The following is a 23,035-nucleotide window of genomic DNA, read 5'->3' on the forward strand; positions in this document are numbered from 1 at the left end:
GAAAGTTGCAAAGTGGCCCCTTATATCAGTAACCTTGTTAACTGTGAAGCCTCAGGAGAAAACCTCTAATCTTATGTTTTTTCACAAACAGCACTCTTTGGAGTCATTAATCACAATTGTCCCATCATAATTTTTACAGACCATTACTTCTCATGTGTCTTCTCTGCTGTCAGCTTTTACGTTCAAGACATGCAAACTTACCATTGATGCTTCATCTCCTTCAAGAGCTGGAATTCTGCTGTTTGTCTTTGTGTGGGATGAGATGGAGAAGCGGAGAAAATGCCACCCTGATAATTTAGTTTCCAGGTTGTGGCAGGTTCTGCAGGCGGCTGCCTGTATAAATATACATATATTTATGCACACACACATATATATGTATAGCAACATAGATTCCTTCATGAGTGACACCCTTACGGTACCTACACAGTCAAATGAAATTTAGGGAGATCTGCTCTTTTCCTTGCAAAAAGAAAGCATAAATACTGATTACATTTTGTTACCTACTTTTCTTTTTAAATTGCCTCTGTTAGTCTCTGTTTAAATTTATTTGAATTAATCACAGTTTCCACAGCCTTTCCCAGAACATTTTAACGTCCACTGATCCCAAAAGTAAGGCAGGTTTTTCAGAACACACAGGACATGATTAGACATTCTGAATTGTCACCCTTTTTCTGTCAGCTGCCAGTGTAGCTTTAGTCCAGTTCTGATTGCTGGTTTTGATCAGTATTAAAATTAACCTTGTTGTTCAATTGCACTTAATTTTTATTTCTTTCTTCAAATTGCCATGCACTGGGCACCCATTGTAAGTCTGGAGAAACAAAACTGATAGCTGTTGGATGCAATTCCAACAAGCAGACAATGTTAGGTAGTTTAGATATTGTCATATGGTGACTCCTCTGGCGTGTGTACAACAGCAGAGGCTTTATGTTTCTTTTACATTTGCAAATAGAATTAAAACAAGTATCTGGCCTTTTTTTAACTGAAGTTGGTATAACATGTGTAAATATTGTATAGTATGTGTAAATATTTATATGTGATTCCCTTTTAATTAAAATGCTGAATATGAGAAGAATGTTGGGATGAAAACTTCAGAATAAACTGTAAAATAACTATGCTCTTTATGGAACACATCAGTTACGAAAAGGTTTATATGATGTGGTGATAGGCATTAAATTGATGTTTTTCCAGCAGGTAAAGGAGGTATAGATAGTTTATCTGCTGAAAATAGTAGAACACTTGCACTAATGCATGGATTAGAGAAGTGAAAGGGGATGAGTTACCACCCCATTATAAAGTCTATGAAATATCATAATTCAGCAAAGAATGTGCAATATAAAGTGGCAATGCATGTGCAACATGTGAGAGAGAATAATGTCAGTCTTTGATTCTGCTAAAAGAACAGCAGACTGAGAACACACAGATGTCTGCTTGGTGCAAACAGCCATAATTCACCCTCCACCCCCATCACTACAGTATGAAATGGGAATTTAACCATTTTTAGTAACTGTTTATTGGAGCCTCTTGCTATTTAATACTGAGTTATATGCCTCGAGTATGTCTTCAGAGTTTTAGACTTTGGCTGCATCTATTACTCCAAGAATGTATTATTAGCTCATGCTAGATTTATTAAAGGGGACCAGCTGCTAGGCAGGAAATGCTTTTTGGCAAGGCTGTAAGAAAAGCATTCCCTCAGTATGCTGGGGAATGCCCTTGGTTTTCCCCTAAACACCTGCAAAAGCAGCCACTCTATTGATTTCAGATATTGATTTTAGAATTTAAACTAAAAAAAAAAAAAAAAAAAGATGCAGACTTTTATATGAACCCTAGCCTTTGATATAAGGAGTGTTGATAATGTGATCAGTGTTTATCTGGCATGATGTGTTAGCTGGGGATTCAGCTGTCATTTTCTGGGTGTCTGTAATGAATGTTCCTTTCAAATCAGGGAGTGTTTCCCCTGACTCGCATTTGGAACACCTTTACAGTCAATTTTTACTTCATTTTGGATAGTCTTCCTGTACTGTGCAGAGGGACTGAACAGCTTAATAGGAGACCGACTTACTATTTTGGAATTCGGGGGAGAATTTCTTGGGATGAACTTTGCATTTTGACTACTATGAGCAAACCTAAGGACTGGGACAAGATGACTGTGTTTGAGCAGAGTGGGAACGTCCCCTGCCTGGAAGAGTGATTGTCCTGGAAAGCTGAATGGTTTATATCCTCCTGAAGTTCACTGGAGTATCTATCACTTTCTTTTTAGAGGGAGTATGCTAAATATTGATGTTTAGGAACTTTCTGTGCATGTCTGGGACAACTACAGAAAATACTGACTTTAAAAAAAAAATCTTTCTCAGGAAAAAAAATATTATTCCAGAAAGAATTGTTGGAACTAATCTTAGAATGAAGCTCTTTGACTGTGCTAACAGTATGTGCATTGAGTACTTAGTGAGGGCTCATTTAGCTTTACAGCTAACGTGAAGAGTGAAGTACTGGTTTTAAGAGTAGTTAAAAAGATAACAGCAAAATCCACTGTCATATCTTGCAAAGAAGCAAAAATTTAGCATGTTAGAAGATGCAGCCTTTGTGCAAGGAGAGCAAGTGCATGGAGAAATCGAAACATTTCATCTTGCACATATTGTACAGTGATTTAGACAAGGTGTCAGGAACAAGTTTGTAGTCTAGGACTGATGAAAGCTTAGTGGCCCATCGTCTAGTTAACTTCGGTGTGGGTTATACAATTGACCATACGGCCTTCTGCTGAAGAGGCTTAGTCCTTCAGGTGGGAGCTGCTCTGCCACCCTTATGTTATTGCACAAATCCAAAACATGGTCCCCTACCAGCCACTGTGAAGAAAATTAACTCTACCCCAGCCAAACCCAGCACACAATATAGACTGCTTTTCTGGGAGTTCATTTATTTCTCTGTCTGGTTGATATTACACATTTCCATCTTTATTGGTCTGTTTTTAGGTTGCCTGAAGCTCAGCAGAGGGTTGGAGGATGTTTTCTAAATTTGATGCCACAAATGAAAAGCTTGTACTTTACATACTGTGCCAACCACCCATCAGCAGTAAATGTCCTCACAGAACACAGGTATGTTAACTTTGTGGTCTTTTGAGTCTGATACAAAAATGTGTGTAACACACACTTGAGTTGTAAAACTGTGGTGGTTGCTTTTTAACATGTTTGGTGTGGTAGAACTTGTTTGAGAAAAAAAAGATTACACTTTTTAAAAAAAAGACAAAATGCCCCATAAAACAAAGCTGTTTCATGTGATCAGGACAGCTTGTCACTGTTGGCAGTCTATTATCAACTATTTGAGAGATTTTTTTTTCATTGAAAGAACACATGCTGGACTCTGAATATGTTAAACTTTACTGATTATCATCTTTGTTTTAAAAATGTTGAGATCAAAACTAGTTTGTGAAATTATGGCATAACTGACATGACTTATGCTTCTTAGACAGTTGGTGCATTGTAACTTAGCCCTGTAAAAGCCTGTGTATACTTAACTTTATAGTGGTATTATACCCTCAGCTTTACTTCTGAGTGATGTGAAAGAAGTGTGAGTTTTGCAAAATTACTATTTTCTGTAGGAAGTAGGATGCTTAGTTAACACGATGTAGGTTGCTCAGCTTTTGGACAGACCTTAAATTTGCATAGAAGATGCACTGTATCACCTTGAGGGAAAAATACTGAGGTGAGAATTTGATGGAAGAAGTCAGCTTTCACAGGCTTTTGCTATATACTTTTATTCTGATGACCCTTGTGGTGAAGCAGCTGTTATTTTGGGTTATTTATGCTTGCTTGTGGTGCAGGATAGAACCATGACTTCTTGGAGGTTAGATATAGGACAAATTCTAGCAGGATATATGTTCTTTTTGCTTCACACACCCCTCTCCTTTTTGTCTTGTTGCATTGGACTAAAGTAAAGATATTTGGAGGAAAGATATTATTTACTCATAATATTATGAAGATGAAAAACCTCCTAGTTACCAAATACTCTGAACTTTCATTTATGTTAGTAATACATGTAACTATATTCCAACCCCAGCTGGAAAAATCAAGCTGCAAATTCACATAACAGTACAGGCAGAAAGAAGGTAAGTTTTTGTAATTAAAATTCAGCAAGACAAAAATATGTTTAAACCCCCCTGATGAAATCCCTGCGTGCTTGCTTTCTTTCAAATGACCCTCTTCTAGTACCATTTTCTGTAAATGGTTTTTAATACTCTTGGGCTTAGGTTTTTTTATTTGAGTCTTTATGCTCTTTCCATACAGAGGTCTGGGATTTAACCATAAATGAAAGATGGCTGTGATAGCAAAGTGATCAACTACATTTCTTTAGATTCAGGAATATCTGTAAAGGATTATCTAACTTTCAGAACTCAGAGAAGTGGTGGTAGAAATGTGAGGGAGAAAAGCTGTTTGTTCTGCAAATGGAGAGGAGAAGCATTTCTTCTCTTTCATGTTTCTTTTTGTGTAGGTTGTCCTAAGAAAAAAATTCAGCTTCAGGTCTCTTAAGTCAGCTTGACACCAAATCCTGGTGGAGACAATATAAGTATCATAGAAGAGTTAAGTAATTTGGATGTGGAAGTTTGTTCATATGGGATAGCTCAAGGGAAGAGAAGTTGAGATAGACAATTTTCTGTTGAATGCTATTGTGCTACCAGGCATGAGTCAACAGAATTGCATCCTGTTCTTTCTAATTACCCCACTTTTGTTATTCTAATACCTTAATTTTTGTTGTTCAACATTACTGTAGGTAGCAAGTGGTTTGACTAAATATTCCTGTTGAGACAGCTGCCATGGAGAAATCAAAAGGGGCTTTAAGCAGTTCAGAATCTCTTCCTCTCAGAATGCCAAAAACTTTTAATTACATTGTTTCAAAATAGGGGGGAAGAGAGAAATAACAAACTGGTTGGAGGCATGAAGAAATTACTCAGAACTGTCTCTTTTTTTAGCTGAGATGGTTTAATGTGTAAAAAAATCTTCTATAAACCTTTATTTAAAAATTGCTGTGAGGTTTGAGGATAGCCATGATTGTAGTAATGGTGAAACAATTACACTGCTGTTCATTCTGGATAAAATACCAAGGTTTAAGGTTTTTAAGAAAAGGCAATGGTATGTTGGCTGTTTTGTCAGTATAATTTAAGAAGAGAGTCCAAACCTGTGTGTTTTAATACTAGCAAAAATAGGACAAAGAAATAGGTGTATGTGGAATACTTGGATTTTAATATCATATTTGTAGCATCTGTGCTATTCAATAGCATTTTAGAGAAAAAGAAAAGGCAACTGTCTGGAGCAGTTTGATTTGGAACATGAATTCTTACTGTCTGCAGAAGATTATTTCTTGCCATGAGCTCTGTGCAATTAATAAACTGAACACATAAGCAGTACCTGTACCTCTGAAAGCCTTTTTTTAAAAAAAACCCTAGCAAATAATTTTAAGTCAAATTCTTATATCACAAAATTAGTATTTTCTACTCAGTTTATTAGACTACTTCTTTTCCTGGGAGCCCATACCAACAACAAAAATCTTCTAGATAATTTCTCTAGATTAAGATTTATAGAAATTCTGTAAAATATACTATTTTTACCTTTTTTTTTTTTTTACCGTCACTGACTAAAAAAAGTTTTAAGGAAATTGGCTGAAGCATTAACTGTATTGTTTCCTTAAGTGATTGGCTCACATTAAGATTGTTAGCAGTTGTCTGGTTTGGTGGAGCATTACATATGGGGGTTTTATATGTCATTGTCTGAGCTATCAAGAGTATCAGTGTTGTAAGACCTGTTAAAATGTTGTTGACACCTTGTAAAGGATCTGTGTGTATGTATAGGTAAAACATGGTATTAGCGTGCTCAGAATTACTGTGCACTTCTAGACAAAAACTTCCTTTGAATAGCATTTTTGTGAAGTAGATTCTAAATAGCAGTACTTGGGATGGGGTTGGACATCTAAAAGGGGCATTGAATGTGACTTTTTTATTTTTTTTTTCCTTTTTAAAATTTTTAAATGCCATCCAGTATGAATGCAAGTCTGTTTCCTCTTTATCTTTTGTCATTTGCTTCTTGATCATATTCAGCAGCAACATGGAGGCTTTTATTCAATTAATACAGAATAAGGGGTTGTGCGTGCATAGATGTTCATGTATGTGCATGTTTATGTAAATACACAGTCTGGGCCAAAGGGGATAAATTATGTTATTTAAAGAATAAGACATTTATCATGTTCAAACCTTCAAAGCCACAAACATCTTTAATTTCATTAAGTTATTAATAGACTATTAAAAGACTATTAAAATCATTGGAGACCTGAGGGTGTGTGAACGTGAAGAAATGGGAGTAAAACCTAATGCAACCCATACATGAGTTCAGGTTCCAGAGCTATGTGGTTCTGAAGTCATATTTGCCTCTGAAAATCACAGCAACAACAAAATCTTTCTATTAAGTTTGAGAACAGATTCTCTTCTTGGTTCCAGTTGTGGCTTTGTAAGTTTTATCCAGGTGTTAAAGTTGGTATGCAACATAATTTCTCCAATTTTATGCTGTCTTGAAATTTGGTAGGTACTTTGTCTCAGGAATTGTTTTGGAGCTATTGCATACTTTTTTCCAGAGTTTAAATTCCTTCTGCTTAAGGAGCCAAAAAGGATTGAAGGATTAAGTAATTTTTCCTCAGATCTGTCATTTTATCTTGTAGTTGTTTCTTAAGCCACTGGCTAGAGCTGAAGAGCTGGATTTTGCTAGGTATGGTTGGGTGGTGCTCTGGCAGAGTTTGGCATGTTCCCTTCTCATAGTGGCTGTAGTGCCACTGTACACCATCCTGTTTTGTTTACTTTATTCCACAACAGTCCCAGCTTTTTGGCTCCATTTTATCAGGTTTGATTCTACTATCTTACAGTTTTGCTTGAAGATCCCAGTTCAGGTCTAAGGGTAGGTGTTCCAATTTTGCTTGCTGGTGAGACCAGTACTGCCTTGAGGGTGTAGAGTTTAGTTAAACTAGCACTGTTCCTGTGCGTGCTTCTGATCATAGACATATGCTTGCCTTCCAGTAAGAGAAGGAACAGAATGAGCAACCGAAGGCGTGAAAGAGTGAATTTCCTGCAGATTAAAAAACCCAGTTGGATACAAAGTACAGAAATGGGTAATTGCAGGAGAAGGAGTGCCAGGAACATGAAATGTTACCTATGTGGGAAAGATCACAAGCAACAAAGTTCAGCGCAACAAGGAAGTCTAGCAAAAAAAAAAAAAAAAAAAAAAAAAGCAGGCAGAAGCTAGGACTGGGACTTCCTGTGGATGATATCCAAAAATGACAAGAGGAAAGATATTTGAGTATGGGACTTACTGAAGGTTGAATAACATAATTAAAAAACCCAAATGTAACAGTCCCCACTAACAGTGGACAAAAATTCTTTTGAGGAAATATGGACAGTACAGACCCAATGTAGCCAGCATCAGGTATGTAATTTTGGAGGGGTAGAGTGGGGTGTTAAACAGTTTTACTTTGTTTAAACAGCAGTATGTTTATTTTAAAACAAAGAGAAGAAAAATCTTCCCAGAAGAAAATTTAATTTGATGAAGAGGCAGTTGAAAATTACTAACACACCTGCTTTTTTTATTTTGAAAAGTGGCAAATATCAAGCCAGTTCTCAGCAGTAAGAAAGCTATTCAGAAATCTTTACTTGTTGAAACATTAATTTTCCTAGATTCTTCTGTTCTCTTGGATAACATGTCCCAAACATATTCTACACTTGCATCACAGACCTAGCAGTCTGGATAAAATTTGTGGAGCTGGAACATCACAATTACTCTGAGTAACTGGAGCATGGAATACAGATCAGCCTGAGTCAGAAAACTCTTTGTGCCTCCCCCACTTTGGTGGATCCCTGAGCCTGCAAGTGTGCAGGCTGATGTCATACGCCAAGCAACAGTCCCCGGGAGAGGAGCTTGACTGGGAAGTTTAGCCCTAGGAAATTAAAAGCTGCAGTTGAGGGGTTGCTGAGCTAAGCTGTGTCACGACGCTCTCAAAATGCGGTGCCTGTGTGCAGTCCTCAGACCCCTCAGCAGTGATAGCTCGTGCTCCATCTATTACAAACAGAGACCTCCTTCAGAAGTGTAAGTTGTGATTTTAAATGTATACATTTTTAGTTCCTGAGTCTGCTTTCCTTAAGGTTCAATGGCCTTTTTTTTTTCCTTCACTTACTTGCAGGCACATCTGAACTTTGTTTACTTCCCTCTTCCATTTTGATTTGCAGCTTTTGAGGCAGCTGTACTGAGAAAGATTTGAATATATTAATAGGGCTTAAAGACACTTTTCATCGTGACCTTTAAAATATCTCAAGCTGTGAACTAACTCTAGTCTGGAGTGGGGAGAGCTCTTCAGCTTGAGATTTCAGAATAAATGAAGCACAGCATTTTGTATGCTTCTCTGCATTTTATTGTGTAAAGTGACGCAAGTAGTGAATTAAAAGTGTCATCTGCCTCTTTCTGAAAAGCTACTTGCTTAGGCAGTTGTGACTGAGATGATGATTTCACTGTTCAAGAGATTTTCCTGTTCAGCTAAATGATAGCTTTTTAATTAAAACATACTCTTAGCTGTGGACTGGTTTCGTTTAGCATATACTGCCTAGGAGACTGTGGTACTTGCAGGCATCAATTGAAATTGTGACATGAAAGAGCCATTGTCTTTGGCAAAGCAGCTGACATAGACTGTTTTTTATGCTGCAATTAATTAAAAAATGGTTGTGAACTGTTGTCATGTTCAAACAGTATTTTAACCCACTCATTTATTTTTGAAAGCAAACCCTTCCATTATGTCCTGTACTGTATTTGTCATTTGTGACTAAATGAAAGACACTCACTTTAAGCTTTGGGCTAAAGTAACATCCATATTTTGATGGATATTTAATGTCCACAAAGCTGCAGAGGTGCCACGTTGGTGTAGCATGAGTAGAATGCTAAGGGGGTCTGCATGATGGAACTTCCCAGACAAAATTTGGGGTATTATTGTATTAAAGGGATGTATGCCTGTATTCAGACTAGGGCTTGAACAAGCTGGCATGTCAAGACTTGTCAGAGAGAATCGCAGAAGTGTATGAAAGAAAACATTGTCCTCTTGGGAATGTTGGGAGGAAAGCGACGTCATTCAGTTTTAATTACACCTATTAACACTGCTCCCTGGAAAAGGCTTCCTGATGATGCCTTTGCTAAGCCTGTTTTTCAGGACTTTGTGTACCTTTCAAGTGAGCTGAGGTTTAAACTTGCTCCATAGGTTCCTGTATTGTGATTAAGTAAAAAGGGTGATGATCAACACCAAGTACCACTTGAGCAGAGGATGGCTTAACCACAGAGTGTATTTAGTTAAAGGGTTTTCAGAGTAGACAATGAAAACAAGATAATACCAGGTTTTTATTTCAGGTTTCCAAGAAGTTGATTTTAATTCAAGCTATAGTGAATTTTTTCCGGTTTTTTTGCACATCTATTTCATAATGCTGAAGTTGAAGAAATGGAACAACAATAATGAAAATAAGAAATGTGAATATGAGTGAAATGGTAACCAAAGCTCTTCCTACTGTAGAAGCATTAAAATTAAAGAAAAGGGGGAGAGGGAAGTGCAAGCATTGTCTTAGCGGATAGCACAGCAAATCCTATTTATATAATGCATTTATATGCACCCAACAGTATGGAGATGGCTGAAGAAATTAGGAATGGGGGTTTTTGCCCCTTAGCAGTCTAAGGGCAAAAATGAGCATTGTTCAGAACAGTGTTAAATTGAGTGGCCTGTGGTATTTGAGATTGGCACATCCTGTGGAAAATGCAGCTATGTTGGGGTGAAGGAGAATCTCTGTAATACACTTACGGATTATGCTGCCTGAAATGGGGAAGAGTAGTAAATAGTTTTAAAGGGCAGAGTTGGTAGAATTAGGCAGCAGGGGCTGCGTCTGACTGAAGCAAACAAAATGCAAAGAATGAGTTTAAACAGCTACTACTTCTTGATTCTTGTAAAAAATGTCTTTAAGAAGATGAAGTATGATGAAGTATCAAGTACTGTGTGTAACCTGACTTTATGGTGCTGAAATGGGTTGGGGTGATTACAGATGGAATTAATGGATAAAACAAAAAAGCAGTCACTTGCATGTGATTGGTGTCATATACATGGAGAATTGAAATTTAAAACCTATGAGTGCCTTCTGGCAGAAGGGCTTTCACAGGTGAACTTTGGTAAAGCTTTCTGTGTAAACTGGGTGTCATACCTTTATTACTTACTGAAAACAGTTTCTTTCCTTCTAACTGAGTCAGGAGGAGGAGAAGTGCCACCACACCATAGCCATGCAGCCTGATGCTTCAGTGAATTACCCTGAATATTTGACCTCGAAGTAGCTGGTAACACCATAAACCCAAGACATAGTTACAAGTCAAAAATCTTTATTCTTGTTTAGGGTACCAGTGCAGTCAGCTGTCAAGTTCTGAAGTGGTGTGATTTTTATGCTAAGCAAGGGCTGTGACTAAGAAAGCATTAGGCAGAGTAGATCTTCAGCCTCCAGGTATTCAGAACTGGCCAGCTTTACTTAATTTTAAATTTAAGCTCAAAAAGTACTTGAGTTTATCTGTGTTGCATTATTATAATTCTTTATGCAAGGCATTGTAGGAGGTTTTTCACTGTGTTTTAGTTTTGGCTAAAACCTGTCTATGTCACAAGCTGATTTAGAAGGCCTGAAGTTGCTGATATATCCTGCTTAAGAGGGATGCAAGGTCTTTCCCAAGTGTGCCCAGCCCTTCTCTTTGCATCAGTAAAATGCACAGCAGGTGTTGAGAAATCCCCTCACCCTCTGTCTCCACTCTGTAGTTAAGTGCACCTGAAATAGCTCAAATACATGCACTGAGGAGTGCCTGGTTCTTGTTAGAATGGGGACAGAAAGCTCTTGAAAGAGGTGGTGTAAAATTATGATGGGCCTGACAATTCAGAAACAATGCTGGATATACATAAGCAAGGTAGTATAAGTAAATTCCAATTAACTAATCTGAAGACAAGTAAACTTGGAATAAACTATGGAAAAGTACCTTCTTTTCTGTGAACTGGAGGAAACTTTGGTGTCTGGGAGGAGGGATGGTGGGTAAAGCACTTATGTTGGGATGGGAAGGCCACAGTTCACAGAACTGACTCATTTAGGTTGAAAAAGACTTTTAAGATAGCAGTGTTGGGTTAACAGTTGGATTCTAAGTCCACCACTAAACCAAGTCCCTCAGCACCATGTTTGTGTTCTTTTTCTGTTGTCTTCATCTATTTGGACAAATGACATTAATAAGTAGTGTCACTTGTTCTGAAATGGGAAGGAGTGCATGTGTGTCTTGAATGCAATAAGAGGTTACATTTTCAATAAACAACATTCTGTATTTCTTTTATTTAGATTTTTGCCTTTAGAATTCTGTGTTCTTTGGCAACTTGTATTTTATGAAACCTGGCAATCAGCCCAGATGCTGCCATATCTTCTGTTCCCAATGCAGAGGGCTCATTTTGTTCTTGGTAATTTAAACTTGAAAAGCTAGTCCTCCTCCACCATAGTCCTCTAAAATCTTTGCTTCATAAGCAGAAGATGTAGCTATTTTGTTTCCGTGATAGCAAAGGGAGCTGAAATTCTCACATCTGGTGCTTTAAGTGAGTTGCTGTAAAAAGTTGAAGGGCTGGACCAGCTCTGAATTATTCAAATACCAAAAAATATCTGGAGAGGGGAAGTAGCAATTCATGATACATGGAGAGAATGGATTTCTTACAGTGGCTTTGCTGTCAAAAGAAGTGTGTTGTATAAGTCTACACGTAGTGAAACCCTAGCTCATTAGGGAATAGACTGCGTGGTGATTATTCCTACCATTTGTATGGATGTTGGTCATTTTTTTGCAGGAACACCTTGGATGTGAGATGAGGTCATTAAGTGTGGGAGAGAAAAAACTTCTGAAATGTTCTGTCTTCTCATTCTGTCTGTCACCATAAAAATACCTATTTTATTATTATATATAAAGCAATTGACTCTTGCTTGTGTATTACTTGTGTAAACCACCTCTAAGGTGGTATGTAATTTTACTAGCATAAAGAGTTGAGTAATAAAATACAGCTTTATTCTGTAATTGTTGCTTGAATGATGGAGCATTTAGGAATTGTCTTTGAGCACTGGTTGTCTAGAACAGTGGATTTGATCCCATGTATGTTTTTCCCTGGATGGACCCCAAATCTGCAAATGGCTTTTGTTCCTGTATTTTATTTAATGCACAAACTTGGTCACAGCACTTAGGTTGTACTTGAATTAATTTTTATTAGGCCTCCTGTTTTATTGTCATCTTCATTGCAGGTGAAAGACTGAATCATGAATCCAATGTAATTTATTTGTGTTGATAATTTAATCCTAATTTGCTTAAATATCTTGTGTACACAGTGAGGAACTAGGAGAATTCATGGAGATGAAAGGTGCCAACAGCCCTGGGATCCTTGTACTGACCACGGGCCTCAGCAAACCTTTTATGCGTCTGGATAAATACCCCACGTTACTCAAAGAGCTTGAAAGGCACATGGAGGTATATCTTATCAGCATTTATGTTCCAGCTTAATGATGATTTGACAACAATTATTTTAAAGGTACATGTCAAACATGATGGGACCCAAAATTACATTTGTTTGCTCTTCCGTCAGCCTTCTAAACTACAGGCTGCAGTGGTTTATGTAAAAGTCAGTGCAGTGAAACTTCCTGTAAAAGCTAAACATTTAAAATAAAACTATCCAGAGAAGCTAATCATCATTCCTAGAATAGTCTTATCACAGTCTCTAGTTGACTTGACGTTGAATGTGTCTCCCGCACACTACTTCAGGCCACTTTATCTTGTAGAGGGAGTGCTGCTTCTCACCTCAGCATGTCAAACATATTGGCAAAATAGTCCCTCTGACTTTTAGTGATTGCTGTCCAAAAGTGATGTTTACAGGAAGAGAAGGTGTTTGAGGACCTACTGTTTTCACCTGTTGCATTTTATAGGTTAGATGTTTGGAGTGTGAAAAAAGAGAAAAGTAGAAAGCGTGAGGGTCTTGTCACACAGCTTAGTTTGTCATCTAGTGACAGCAGAACATGTTTGTTAGCCTGTAGGGAATCACCTTTGTGACAAAGCTAACCAGCCAAACAAAACTCTGTAAATACTTTCCTCTTAGGATTTCAAAATCTCTTATGCACTAGGTCTTGTAAAACTTCTGTGGCTCTATTTTAAGTATAACTAGGAATATATATATATTATATATATTTTATATATATTATATATATATATATTTTAAGTATAACTAGGAATATATATATAACTGCTAAGGAACTGCAGTTTTACTGGAAGCCAGACCCAGCAGTGTTAGATATAAGAAGGCCACGAAGAGACCAGATCAGTCTACAACTTCAATTTTGCAAAATTGTTTATTTGTTTTTACTTAAGCCTCTAACATTTTTTAAAATTAATTTTGCTTGAACTTTTAATGTATGTTTTCTCCATTGTTTTTAGGATTATCATCCGGACCGTCCAGATATTCAGAAATCCATGACTGCCTTCAAAAATCTTTCTGTAAGAGTGATAAAAGAATAGATGATGTATTTTAAGTAGAATGTTTTCTAATTTCATCTCCCTCTATTGCTTAAAAAAGTGAAGCTTTTTCATAAATGTGTAGTAAATTTTCAGAAGCATGAAAATCAATGCTGTATGTGGGCAGAGCTAAGGATGGTAATTTGTTGGGGAGTTATAGCAAATAGACTACTGGTATAAGCATTGTGCAAAGTATTCTGCACCTTTTTGTCTGCCCACTCATCATACTTCATCTCCCTGTCTACTAGTGCTAGCAGGACTAGTGTTCTGAAGAAGAGCTTCTTTACAACAAATGAGTACATGTTCTGATTTTTTTTTTTTTCTAAGTGCATTCCTTCTAGGGGAATGGTGTTGGATTTTAGAGAGAGAGAGGCTGAAGAGGAAAGTGCTAGTGAAGTTCAGAAGATGCAAAACTTCTAGTAATAATTGGAACAGGAAGCCTAATTTGAACAGATAAGCTGCTACTGTCTTTACAAAAAATGAAAAACTATGCCTCAACTGCAACAAGCATATAATTAATGCAGTCTCAGTTACAATAAACTTAATGTGTTGTGCTTTGTGTTAGAAATGTGTGCTGCTGATAACCTGGCACTTTTTATTTTTTAAATCAGAAAATTTAGCATTGCTTGTGTTCAGAAGAGGTTTGTGGATTACATCCTATTGGGTACTATACAAACTAGAGCAGGTTGGAGTTACTTAATAAAAGTAGGAACACAAGGTTATACACATTCATGGTTTGCACAGGTGGCATGTCTCTTTTTACTGAAAGAAGATGCTTTGTTGTATAGACGTGTATTTCTGACAGCTGTGTTACTCTTTTCTGCTGAGCATGTCCATTTCTGGTTAGTCATACCAAAATTTGAAATATAAAAGAAGGAGTAATTTGAGTAACAGCACTATGATTGAATTTGGAATAGTAATTGAAGTCAGTGTATTGAAAAGTCATAATACTTAACTTAGTAAAACTAGTTTATAAAAAATATTGGTAATAGTCATGTAAAGGAAAATGCTTCACGTAAGGTGCTGTCTTTTGTGTATTACAAGCACAGCAGTAAATACAACTGTAGTAGTATTTTTACCTGTAACTTATTCCAAATTGGTAGAGTTTATAGAGATGATGTTTTTCCCGATGTTTGTTAGGCACAATGTCAAGAAGTACGGAAACGGAAAGAACTTGAACTGCAAATACTGACAGAAGCTATTCGTTGTTGGGAGGGAGAGGATATCAAAACATTTGGCAATGTGATTTACATGTCCCAAGTCATGATTCAGTGTGCTGGAAGTGAGGTAATGTCCTTCTCATCTTTACTGTCAGTCTTTCAACAATTTTGAATAAAATTCATTATAATCATTATGCAACAGAAATGGAGTGCTTCAGAGATGGTAATCTTAAGTTAAAATCTTTCTCTGTTGATTTAAGGCATTTTTTACAAAACCTGAAATGAAATTCCTTGAAGATGGATGGTCTCATTTGTAAAATTTACTGAAAAGTGACTGAATACAGCAGTTATAAATATTGTAAGATAATTTTTGCAGGACTTTTTAAAAAATACATAATTAAACAAGATTTTCCATGTGTTCTTAAGTTACAGGATCATTTTGCATAGCAGTTATTACAGTGTGTTTTAAATAGTAAAAGGTTTAAAGTTTTATATTGTAAGGTGTCTGAGACAAATCTTTTTTTTTTTTTTTCCGGTTTTGGACACCTTGCTCAAGTAGTAAATTTTGAAATACAAGCTTGAGAACCAAATGATCTTTGAGAAAAAGAATAAGAAGATACATTAGAAAGTTGAAAGTGGCAAAGTCAGGTGATTTTTTTTTTAAAAACCAAAGAAGCAAATAAAACGAAGAAAAGCTTGTCTTACCAGAAATAATGTTAAAATAATCTTAAAAGCAAGTGCTAACAGAAAGGCAATGTTATACAGGTTACTGACGTTTTTATGGCTTGTTGTTCCCCTGAAAAATCAATGAGGCTTTGAACCTGATGAGGGCTTTTGAATTGCAACCTCATTCAGTCCATTTCCTCCCTTAGAACAAAGAAGTCCATAAATATAAAAAAAAAGAAAAATGTTTATGGAACTGAATATTTAAAAGTTAGTCACTTAATATTTTTCTCTCAGATATTTTGCTAGGTGTTAAAGTAAATAATAAATAAGATTCAGTAGAGCTGATAGTGCATCTTCTGCAGTCATGTCTCTTTTTGAAGCCTTCAAAACAAAACAAATCACCATCCCCCATGCTCATCATGAGGTAAAATGTCAAATGTAATGGACTTCTAGAAGTTTCTGTGTAGCATTATGGCTTTTTGGCGAGATACAGAACAGCTTCATTTGTGCAACAGCAACTGGCTTTGGTTTTGTCTTTCTAAAAATGATACAGACATTTGCAGATGTTTACTTAAAAACATTAAAACTTGCTAAGGACTTGTAATTTTGCAAAGATGCTTGAAATTAAGACAGTGGCTCTGTCAATTGATATACTTATTTTGTTATTAAAATATTACACTTTAATGCTTCTCCCTTTTATCTATAGCAGTAGATTCAGAGTAAACTTATTCCTCCTTCCATAAAAATACCCCAAAACAAAACCACAATGGGTAACTTCATACATGAAATCAGCAAATTAAAACCAGAACAAAGTAATGAGTGCTTTTGTTGAGACTATAGTAATTATTGCTTTGCTTTTTCTACTTTGGGGCATTATCCAGTATTTAAAAATCTGATATCTCCAATTTGAGAGACCGCAGTCTTGATACGACCGTAAGAGTATCCATCTAAATTATATGAAGATATAGATCCAGTGTGTAATTTTGGTTTTACTGAAGTTGGCCAAATGGTTGTTATCGTATTAAACAAGGTCAGCATTTCACCCAGACTCTACAATTCCTGCTTTGAAATACTAGGCTGTACTCACCAGGAAGAAGTATAGGCATGTGTTAGTAGCACTTTTCTAATAGAAAATAAATAATTCTGTCATCTTCTTCCCTTTTCTTTCTTTTTTTTTTTTTTTTTTATTTTTCTACATTCAATGGAGAGATAGTTTTGCAATGAGCAAATATTTGTGGAGTAATCATGCAGTTATAATGCTGATAGCTTTTAATAATATAAAATAGAAAAATGGGAGAGGGGACTTTGTGATGGTGTATTTACTTTTTCATTTTCTTCTTTTAACAAGGAAAAGAATGAAAGGTATCTTCTTCTCTTCCCTAACATTTTGCTAATGTTGTCTGCCAGCCCAAGAATGAGTGGGTTTATCTATCAGGTAAAGTAATACATTTACATATGTGTAAAAATGTGCTGGGGTTTTTGTTCTTTCCAAATGATATTTCATAGGAAACTTGAAAGGATTATTAAACTTTTGCATTTATAAAGATCAAAGGTAATATCTGCAATAAGAAGTGGTCATCTGTCTTACAATATTCTGGCCTAGACGCCCAGGGTTTGATTTTCTCTGTAGGTGTGACTATCACTGAGGAGACTTTTTTTTGTACCTTGTTAGTAGTAGCTGATGAGAGGAAGTATTGGTAGCTTTTTACATCTGTGTAGGAAACCAGTGCTGCTGCATGGGTTTGTTAGTGCTCTTTGACTGCTGCTTGAGCATAGCCCCCTTAAGCTTTCATTAATGTGGATTAGGCTGTTACCATAGTTTTAGATCCATCCACATTAGTGCTTTTATCTTTGAATCAGTGGCACACTTTTTAAATTAATCTTTTAGTTTTTTCTGTTTAATGAGTCACAGAGTAGAAGTTGCTTTGGGGCTTGCAGACTAGATTCCCTCTGGATGAAGCTGAAGGCATGCTCCAAAAGTATGCTTGATCTGCTCTAAATGTAGGAAAAGATCAAGTACGTGGACTGACATTCAATCCCTGGCCCCAGCCTTGGACTCCCCAGTGTACCACCACCTGAAATGCATACAATGTGGCACTAGGGACCTTAGCACCAGGTGCTTTGCTTCACAAATCCCTGCTCATAGCTGGTAGACACAGCCTTTGAGCTCTCTCCCAAGTTTCCTAGCTGAATACTTGTGGCTTTTGCCCCACAGGCCTGTTCCAGAGGTGGAACAACTGCTGTAGTGCAGGAGTGCCATTTGTCTTGGCTCCCTTGTAGCTCTAGGCTGTGTTTCACAGAAGCACTTGCATCTTGGGTATGAAATTAAACTGTCAAGCTTTATTTTGCCTTTCCTATTGTGTATCACTTGCATTTCTTCCTACCTCCCACCTTATCCTCTAAGTGCACAGCATTTTTCAATAACTAACTAAATAAATAAGCCATTTTCTGATGTCTTCAGCTTCTACTCAGAATGGCCACAGCCCCTTCTTAGTGTTCACTCTCCAACCATCTCTTGAAAGCAAAACTCTTAATTTCCTCGTAACCTCATGTGTGATAGTCCCATCACTGAGTACGTCTCAAATTTTAATTGCTACCTATTCACAGCAAGATGAATATTACACTTACTTCATCAGTGTTTGTGTCTGAGACAGTTGCTCAGAGCCCATGTCTAGAGTTTGTAATGTGGGCATCCTGGACATTTTTTCTGAGGTTCACATCTCAGAACTGGGATGGATAAGGGCAGAAGATGATGCGGTTTCTTCAGTCATTCTCAGGGAAATTAGGCCACTGAAGGCATCATCCAACGGAGCACCTTCTTGCATTTCTGAATAGCCCGATTGTCAGGCTTCAGATTTTCTGTTTGATATCTACCATGTGAGCTAACGGGAAGAACTTTTAGCAGTGGTAAACTGAAGTCACAAGGAGCAGGGACCATACATCTTAGGAGGGGTGCACAATTTTTTGTGAAAAGAAGGGGAATATAAATGATTCACAATTTCAGTTCAATTTTCTCTGATTTGCTGACTTTGTACTTTTTCTTGCCACGTGGTTCAGATCTCTGTCACCAGTCCTGCCTAGTGTACCCCCATATTCCCTTCCCACCCATGTCAGCAGTTCTTGCACATCTCTGTTGTTGTGGTTGTATGCTGTGTTACTCATGAAGCAGCAAACATGGAAAAAAGGGAAAAGAGCAAATTTTAGCTGCATTGTGTTGTGCACATGGCCACCATGTTTCCTTCAGTGGGGAAGCCGCTACAAGAAAACTCCTCCTTTCTCTTTGGTATCTTGGGCCTGAGCATGCTCTGTGCCTACAGAATACCAAGGGATTTTTCATTTTCAAGCTTCTAAGAAGCCTTTGTCCATTCTGCTGTCATTAGGAAAGAAGAAAACATAAAGTTGGTTTGTATTCTTTTTGCTCTTTTGGAGCCAAAATTCCACAGTACATAGTATTTGTGTGTTCACCAGCATTTGCTGAATAGTGTTTCTGTGCAGGAGAATACAGGATCTCTCTTAAAGAGCTTTTATTGAAGTTTCATTTTCGGTAAAGCCTTTCATCCCAAAAATACTCAATTTTATTTATTCTTCTGTGTTTCTAAAGGGTCAAAAAGTTATCCTAAACTGACTTTTTTTCCCTGTTTGACTGGCTTTAAAATGGGATCTTTTGCAAAATTAGCATGTTCTTCTGAAGAAACTTTACAAATGTGAAGGTGTTCATGGCTTCCCCCCCCCCCCCCCCCCCCCCCCGCCAAAGTATTTCCATGAGGGAATTTAGCAGTGGCATTATTAGAGAAATAAATAGTCAGTAAATAATAGATGCATTTATTTAGTGAAATACTCCTTTATAAATTTACTTGTTCTACAGACCTTATTCTGGGAGCTAATCAAACAGTTTGCAAACAAATGTGCTTAAAGAAGAGTCACAATTACCTCCAATTGTGTAATATGGATGACCCTGAAGGTCTCAGTTTCAAGAACCTGAGACTGAGCAATGATCACTGTTACATTTGTATGGATTTCGTAGCCTGAATAGGTATCAGCTAGACTTACTGATGTCACAGATGTCATTTGCAGAAGTTGGACATATGGAAAAACTCCCATTGTGAGATGTCTGTATGAATTTTTAAATGTTTTTAAACCCTTTGGGGGGTGTGTGTCAATTTACTGTGAAGGTCTTTGAGAGCTTCAAGTTAGTATTTTCTTTAGTTGGTAAGGTTTTTATGTGTTTTGTATTTAATGCCAATGTTACTTTTTTTTTTTCAAGGGAAAACTGCCCATGACGGGAATGACTATTACAAAGCTAGAAGACAGTGAAAACCATAAAAATGCATTTGAAATATCAGGTATTGCCCATTAGTATTTTTATTTACTACTTATTCCAGGATATACGGTTTCAAACATCAAATGGTTGCCCTGGACAGAGGAAGAAATTTTTTCGTTGTGAGGGTGACCAAGCACTGGCACAGGGTGCCTGGGGAGATCACTGTCCTTGGAGGTACTGGAAAGCTCTCTGGCCATGACCCCAGGCAACCAGCTCTAGGTGTCTGTTGAGCAGTGGGGGGAGTGGGACTTAGAGGTCCCTTACAGACTCAGCCATCCTGTGATTATACAAACTTTGTAACACAGCTGCCCGGAGCCTCGCTTGAAGACTGCTTTTTACTGCTTCCCTTAAGCAGTTCAGGAGCTCTTTGTGTGGGATTCATCCTGGAATTTCTGTATCTTAATGAATGGAGGCAGTAGCCTTGGAGAAGGTCTTTTATAATAAGCAGTTCAAAGTACACTATTTACTGAAAGAATAAGAATTCAAGAGGCTCTGGAAGAGTTTTCTTCTAGAAATTGTCTGCCTCTTTCCTGAGAGACCTTTAGCATCTCTGATGTTAGTGATTGTTGCCATTATGCTTATATTGGGTCATTTCTATCTGTTTAGTCATTCATTTCATCATGTATGTCCTCAGGTAATTTAAAGGACAGTACAGGGTCTGTATGGTGGAGCTTCATACCTTCATTAATTTCCTGCGTCAGTTCTACCTCCAAGCAGGTTGCATTTAAATAAGGCAATTTTCACTGTCTCAAGTATGATATCAATGCCATGAGGCACAGAGGAAAAAATTGTTAATGTTGAGAAAAAACCCCACTTTTTTTTGAGACAATAGCTATGGAGCTGACCTCAAGGGGAATGTGATGGGTTAAATGGTGTTAAGTGCAGAAATGAAAGTTGTCTTGGGTTGAGATTACATTCCCAAGTGATTTTTGCCTTAGCTTTAATTTTATGCCTTCTTCTGAGAGAAGATTGGTGAAGTCTTATTTTATAACTTTTCCTGTGTTGTAGTGTACAGACTCAAGGATGACATTTTAGGCTATCTGGTGGCTTTACTGGGGAAGATGGAGAAGCATAAGGCTGCTAGATGAGCCTGTCTCCTACTCTTGTCATTTAAGGTTGTGCTTAATTACTAGAGCTGGGAAGAAAAAAGTAGAACTCCTGTGCTTGACTATGAGTAAATACATTGAGGCGATGTGTGTCACAACCTGAAAAAGTGGGATGTTGTACTGAAAAAAGGTTTTAAATTTTTGCTTAGTACTGAGAGCATGTAATGTTTTAGGAAACGTGTCTTTTTTAATCATGTCAGATTGACTAAGTTGTTCTTTTTTCATTTCCTATGTTTTTCTGATATCTATCACCTAGGAAATATGATTGAAAGGATACTAGTATCTTGTAACAACCAACAAGATTTGCATGAATGGGTGGATCACCTGCAGAAGCAAACCAAAGTCACAACTGTTGGGAATCCCACCATTAAACCTCACTCTGTGCCATCTCACACAGTAAGAAAGAGCTTCTGGGTTGAAGTGAATGAGCAGAATTAGCTTATCTGGCAAATACAACACCATGGAAAGCCTTATTTTTTTAAATTGTTCATTAGTAACAAGAACTGAATGTTGTCACTATAGTTTAATAGGTAAAAAGATCATTCTGTTTTTAATTGTGTGAACAAAGAATAAAATGCTTTAAAACTCAGTGTAATAGTTTAATGGGGTAAAAGAAAGTTCATTATCATTATTTTTTCTATTTTGGCCATCACCATCTTATAAGTATACTTAGAACATTAGGTTGTAATTGGTGATGTACTTGACAGGCTGTGGAGAAACAGTAATTTCTTTTGGGTTCTGCATTTGAATTGCTGGATATGAATGGATATAAATTTAGCTCTGCCCTTAGTGGTGAGAGAAGTGGGAGCAGGGTTTCTCATAGCTGTTCTTTGTTTAGTTTCTGCTCTGTGGTAGACAATAAAAAAATTTTAAGCCTCTTTTTTCCAAAAAATAATTTAGTGTAAAATTTTTCAAAGGCCAGCTATAATAAACAGAAGTGCTATATAGCATGTGGGATTATTTCACCACTCCTTGATGACATTGTCTCTGTTATGATAATATGCTTTCTTTGCTTTCCTGTCATGTTTGACAGCTTCCTTCCCACCCAGTGACTCCCTCCAGCAAGCATTCAGACAGCAAGCCAATACCACTGACTCCTGCCTACCACACTCTCCCTCATCCATCACATCATGGGACTCCACACACCACAATAAACTGGGGACCGCTGGAACCTCCGAAAACGCCCAAGCCTTGGAGTCTGAGCTGCCTGCGGCCTGCACCTCCACTACGGCCTTCAGCAGCTCTTTGCTATAAAGAGGTGAGATGCAGCAGCCAAGAAAAAGGACAGCGTGGCAGGCCTTTGATAGGAAGTTTTAAATTTTTTTGTGGTGGCTGTATGTGACTTTCCTTTAATTTTGTAAATCTCCTAAACAACAGGGAAAAAGTGAGAGTTGATCTGCAGTGCAAGATTTGTACTGAGACTTAGTTGCTACAAGAGGTTCTTCTGTTTGGCCGTACCATGTGCTAATTTTGTAATTTAACTTAAAATCCTTTCAGGCTTTCATGTGTAGGCCACTAAATTCACCAATGTATTTAAATTTCAATCATCTTTATAGTGTTTAGCATACAATAACATTCAAAACGCACCTTGATCATCTTTGGTAGGTCCTGATCAGTCACCTTTTTACTGTCTTGTTCTGTATTTTCACAGATGATGTGTTGTATCCTTAAGGTAAAGGGTAGACCAGCATTTTCCTTTTGTTTCGAAAACTTAGTATTGTTCCTGTAAATTATCATGACCACATTTTGAGCAGAAATGCTGCTGGGTTTGTTGTTTGTTTGGGGTTTTTGCTTGTTTGTTGGTTTGTTTTTTTTTTTTTTTTTTTTTTTCCCTGTAGAGTTCTGTAAAAACAGACCTAAACTTTTACAAATTTTGGCTTTAAAGAGTATACTACCTGCCAAGCTTCCTTGTTAGGTCCTTTTTTTACCTGCTTCCCAGAAGAGAAGTAAAATGGGTTGTCTCTTCAACCATTCAGGAAAAAGACCTGGGTTAATATATTCCTGCCTCTTCCCTTCTCTCTAGCTCCCATACAGGCTGAATGCCTTTGCACCAGGTTTTATGTATATTTCTGTTAATAGAACAGATAAAATACTTGACTTTGTGTATAGTTGGAGGAAGGGTAGAGAGGAAATCAGCCAATTCAGGCAAATTGAACATGGCAAAAAATACTAGTAAACTGTATT

General features: G+C 37.2%; 1 protein-coding gene across 5 annotated transcripts in view; it reads left to right on the plus strand.

Moving 5' to 3' along the window:
- ARHGEF7 (Rho guanine nucleotide exchange factor 7) overlaps nucleotides 1-23,035 on the plus strand; it is a 123,657-nt gene that overhangs the window by 78,198 nt on the left and 22,424 nt on the right. For all 5 annotated transcript variants that reach the window (XM_042038687.1, XM_042038694.1, XM_042038713.1 and 2 more), the window contains 8 exons: nucleotides 2,967-3,089; nucleotides 12,425-12,563; nucleotides 13,521-13,580; nucleotides 14,739-14,885; nucleotides 16,773-16,859; nucleotides 19,689-19,767; nucleotides 21,108-21,247; nucleotides 21,885-22,109. In XM_042038687.1, the coding sequence (XP_041894621.1) occupies nucleotides 2,967-3,089; nucleotides 12,425-12,563; nucleotides 13,521-13,580; nucleotides 14,739-14,885; nucleotides 16,773-16,859; nucleotides 19,689-19,767; nucleotides 21,108-21,247; nucleotides 21,885-22,109 (1,000 nt within the window). The remainder of the gene's footprint in view (nucleotides 1-2,966; nucleotides 3,090-12,424; nucleotides 12,564-13,520; nucleotides 13,581-14,738; nucleotides 14,886-16,772; nucleotides 16,860-19,688; nucleotides 19,768-21,107; nucleotides 21,248-21,884; nucleotides 22,110-23,035) is intronic.

Source organism: Corvus kubaryi, unplaced genomic scaffold (genome assembly GCF_017639235.1).
Source record: "Corvus kubaryi isolate FWS band 111438036 unplaced genomic scaffold, C.kubaryi_AGA036_p1.0 133, whole genome shotgun sequence".
Lineage (NCBI taxonomy): Eukaryota > Metazoa > Chordata > Aves > Passeriformes > Corvidae > Corvus > Corvus kubaryi.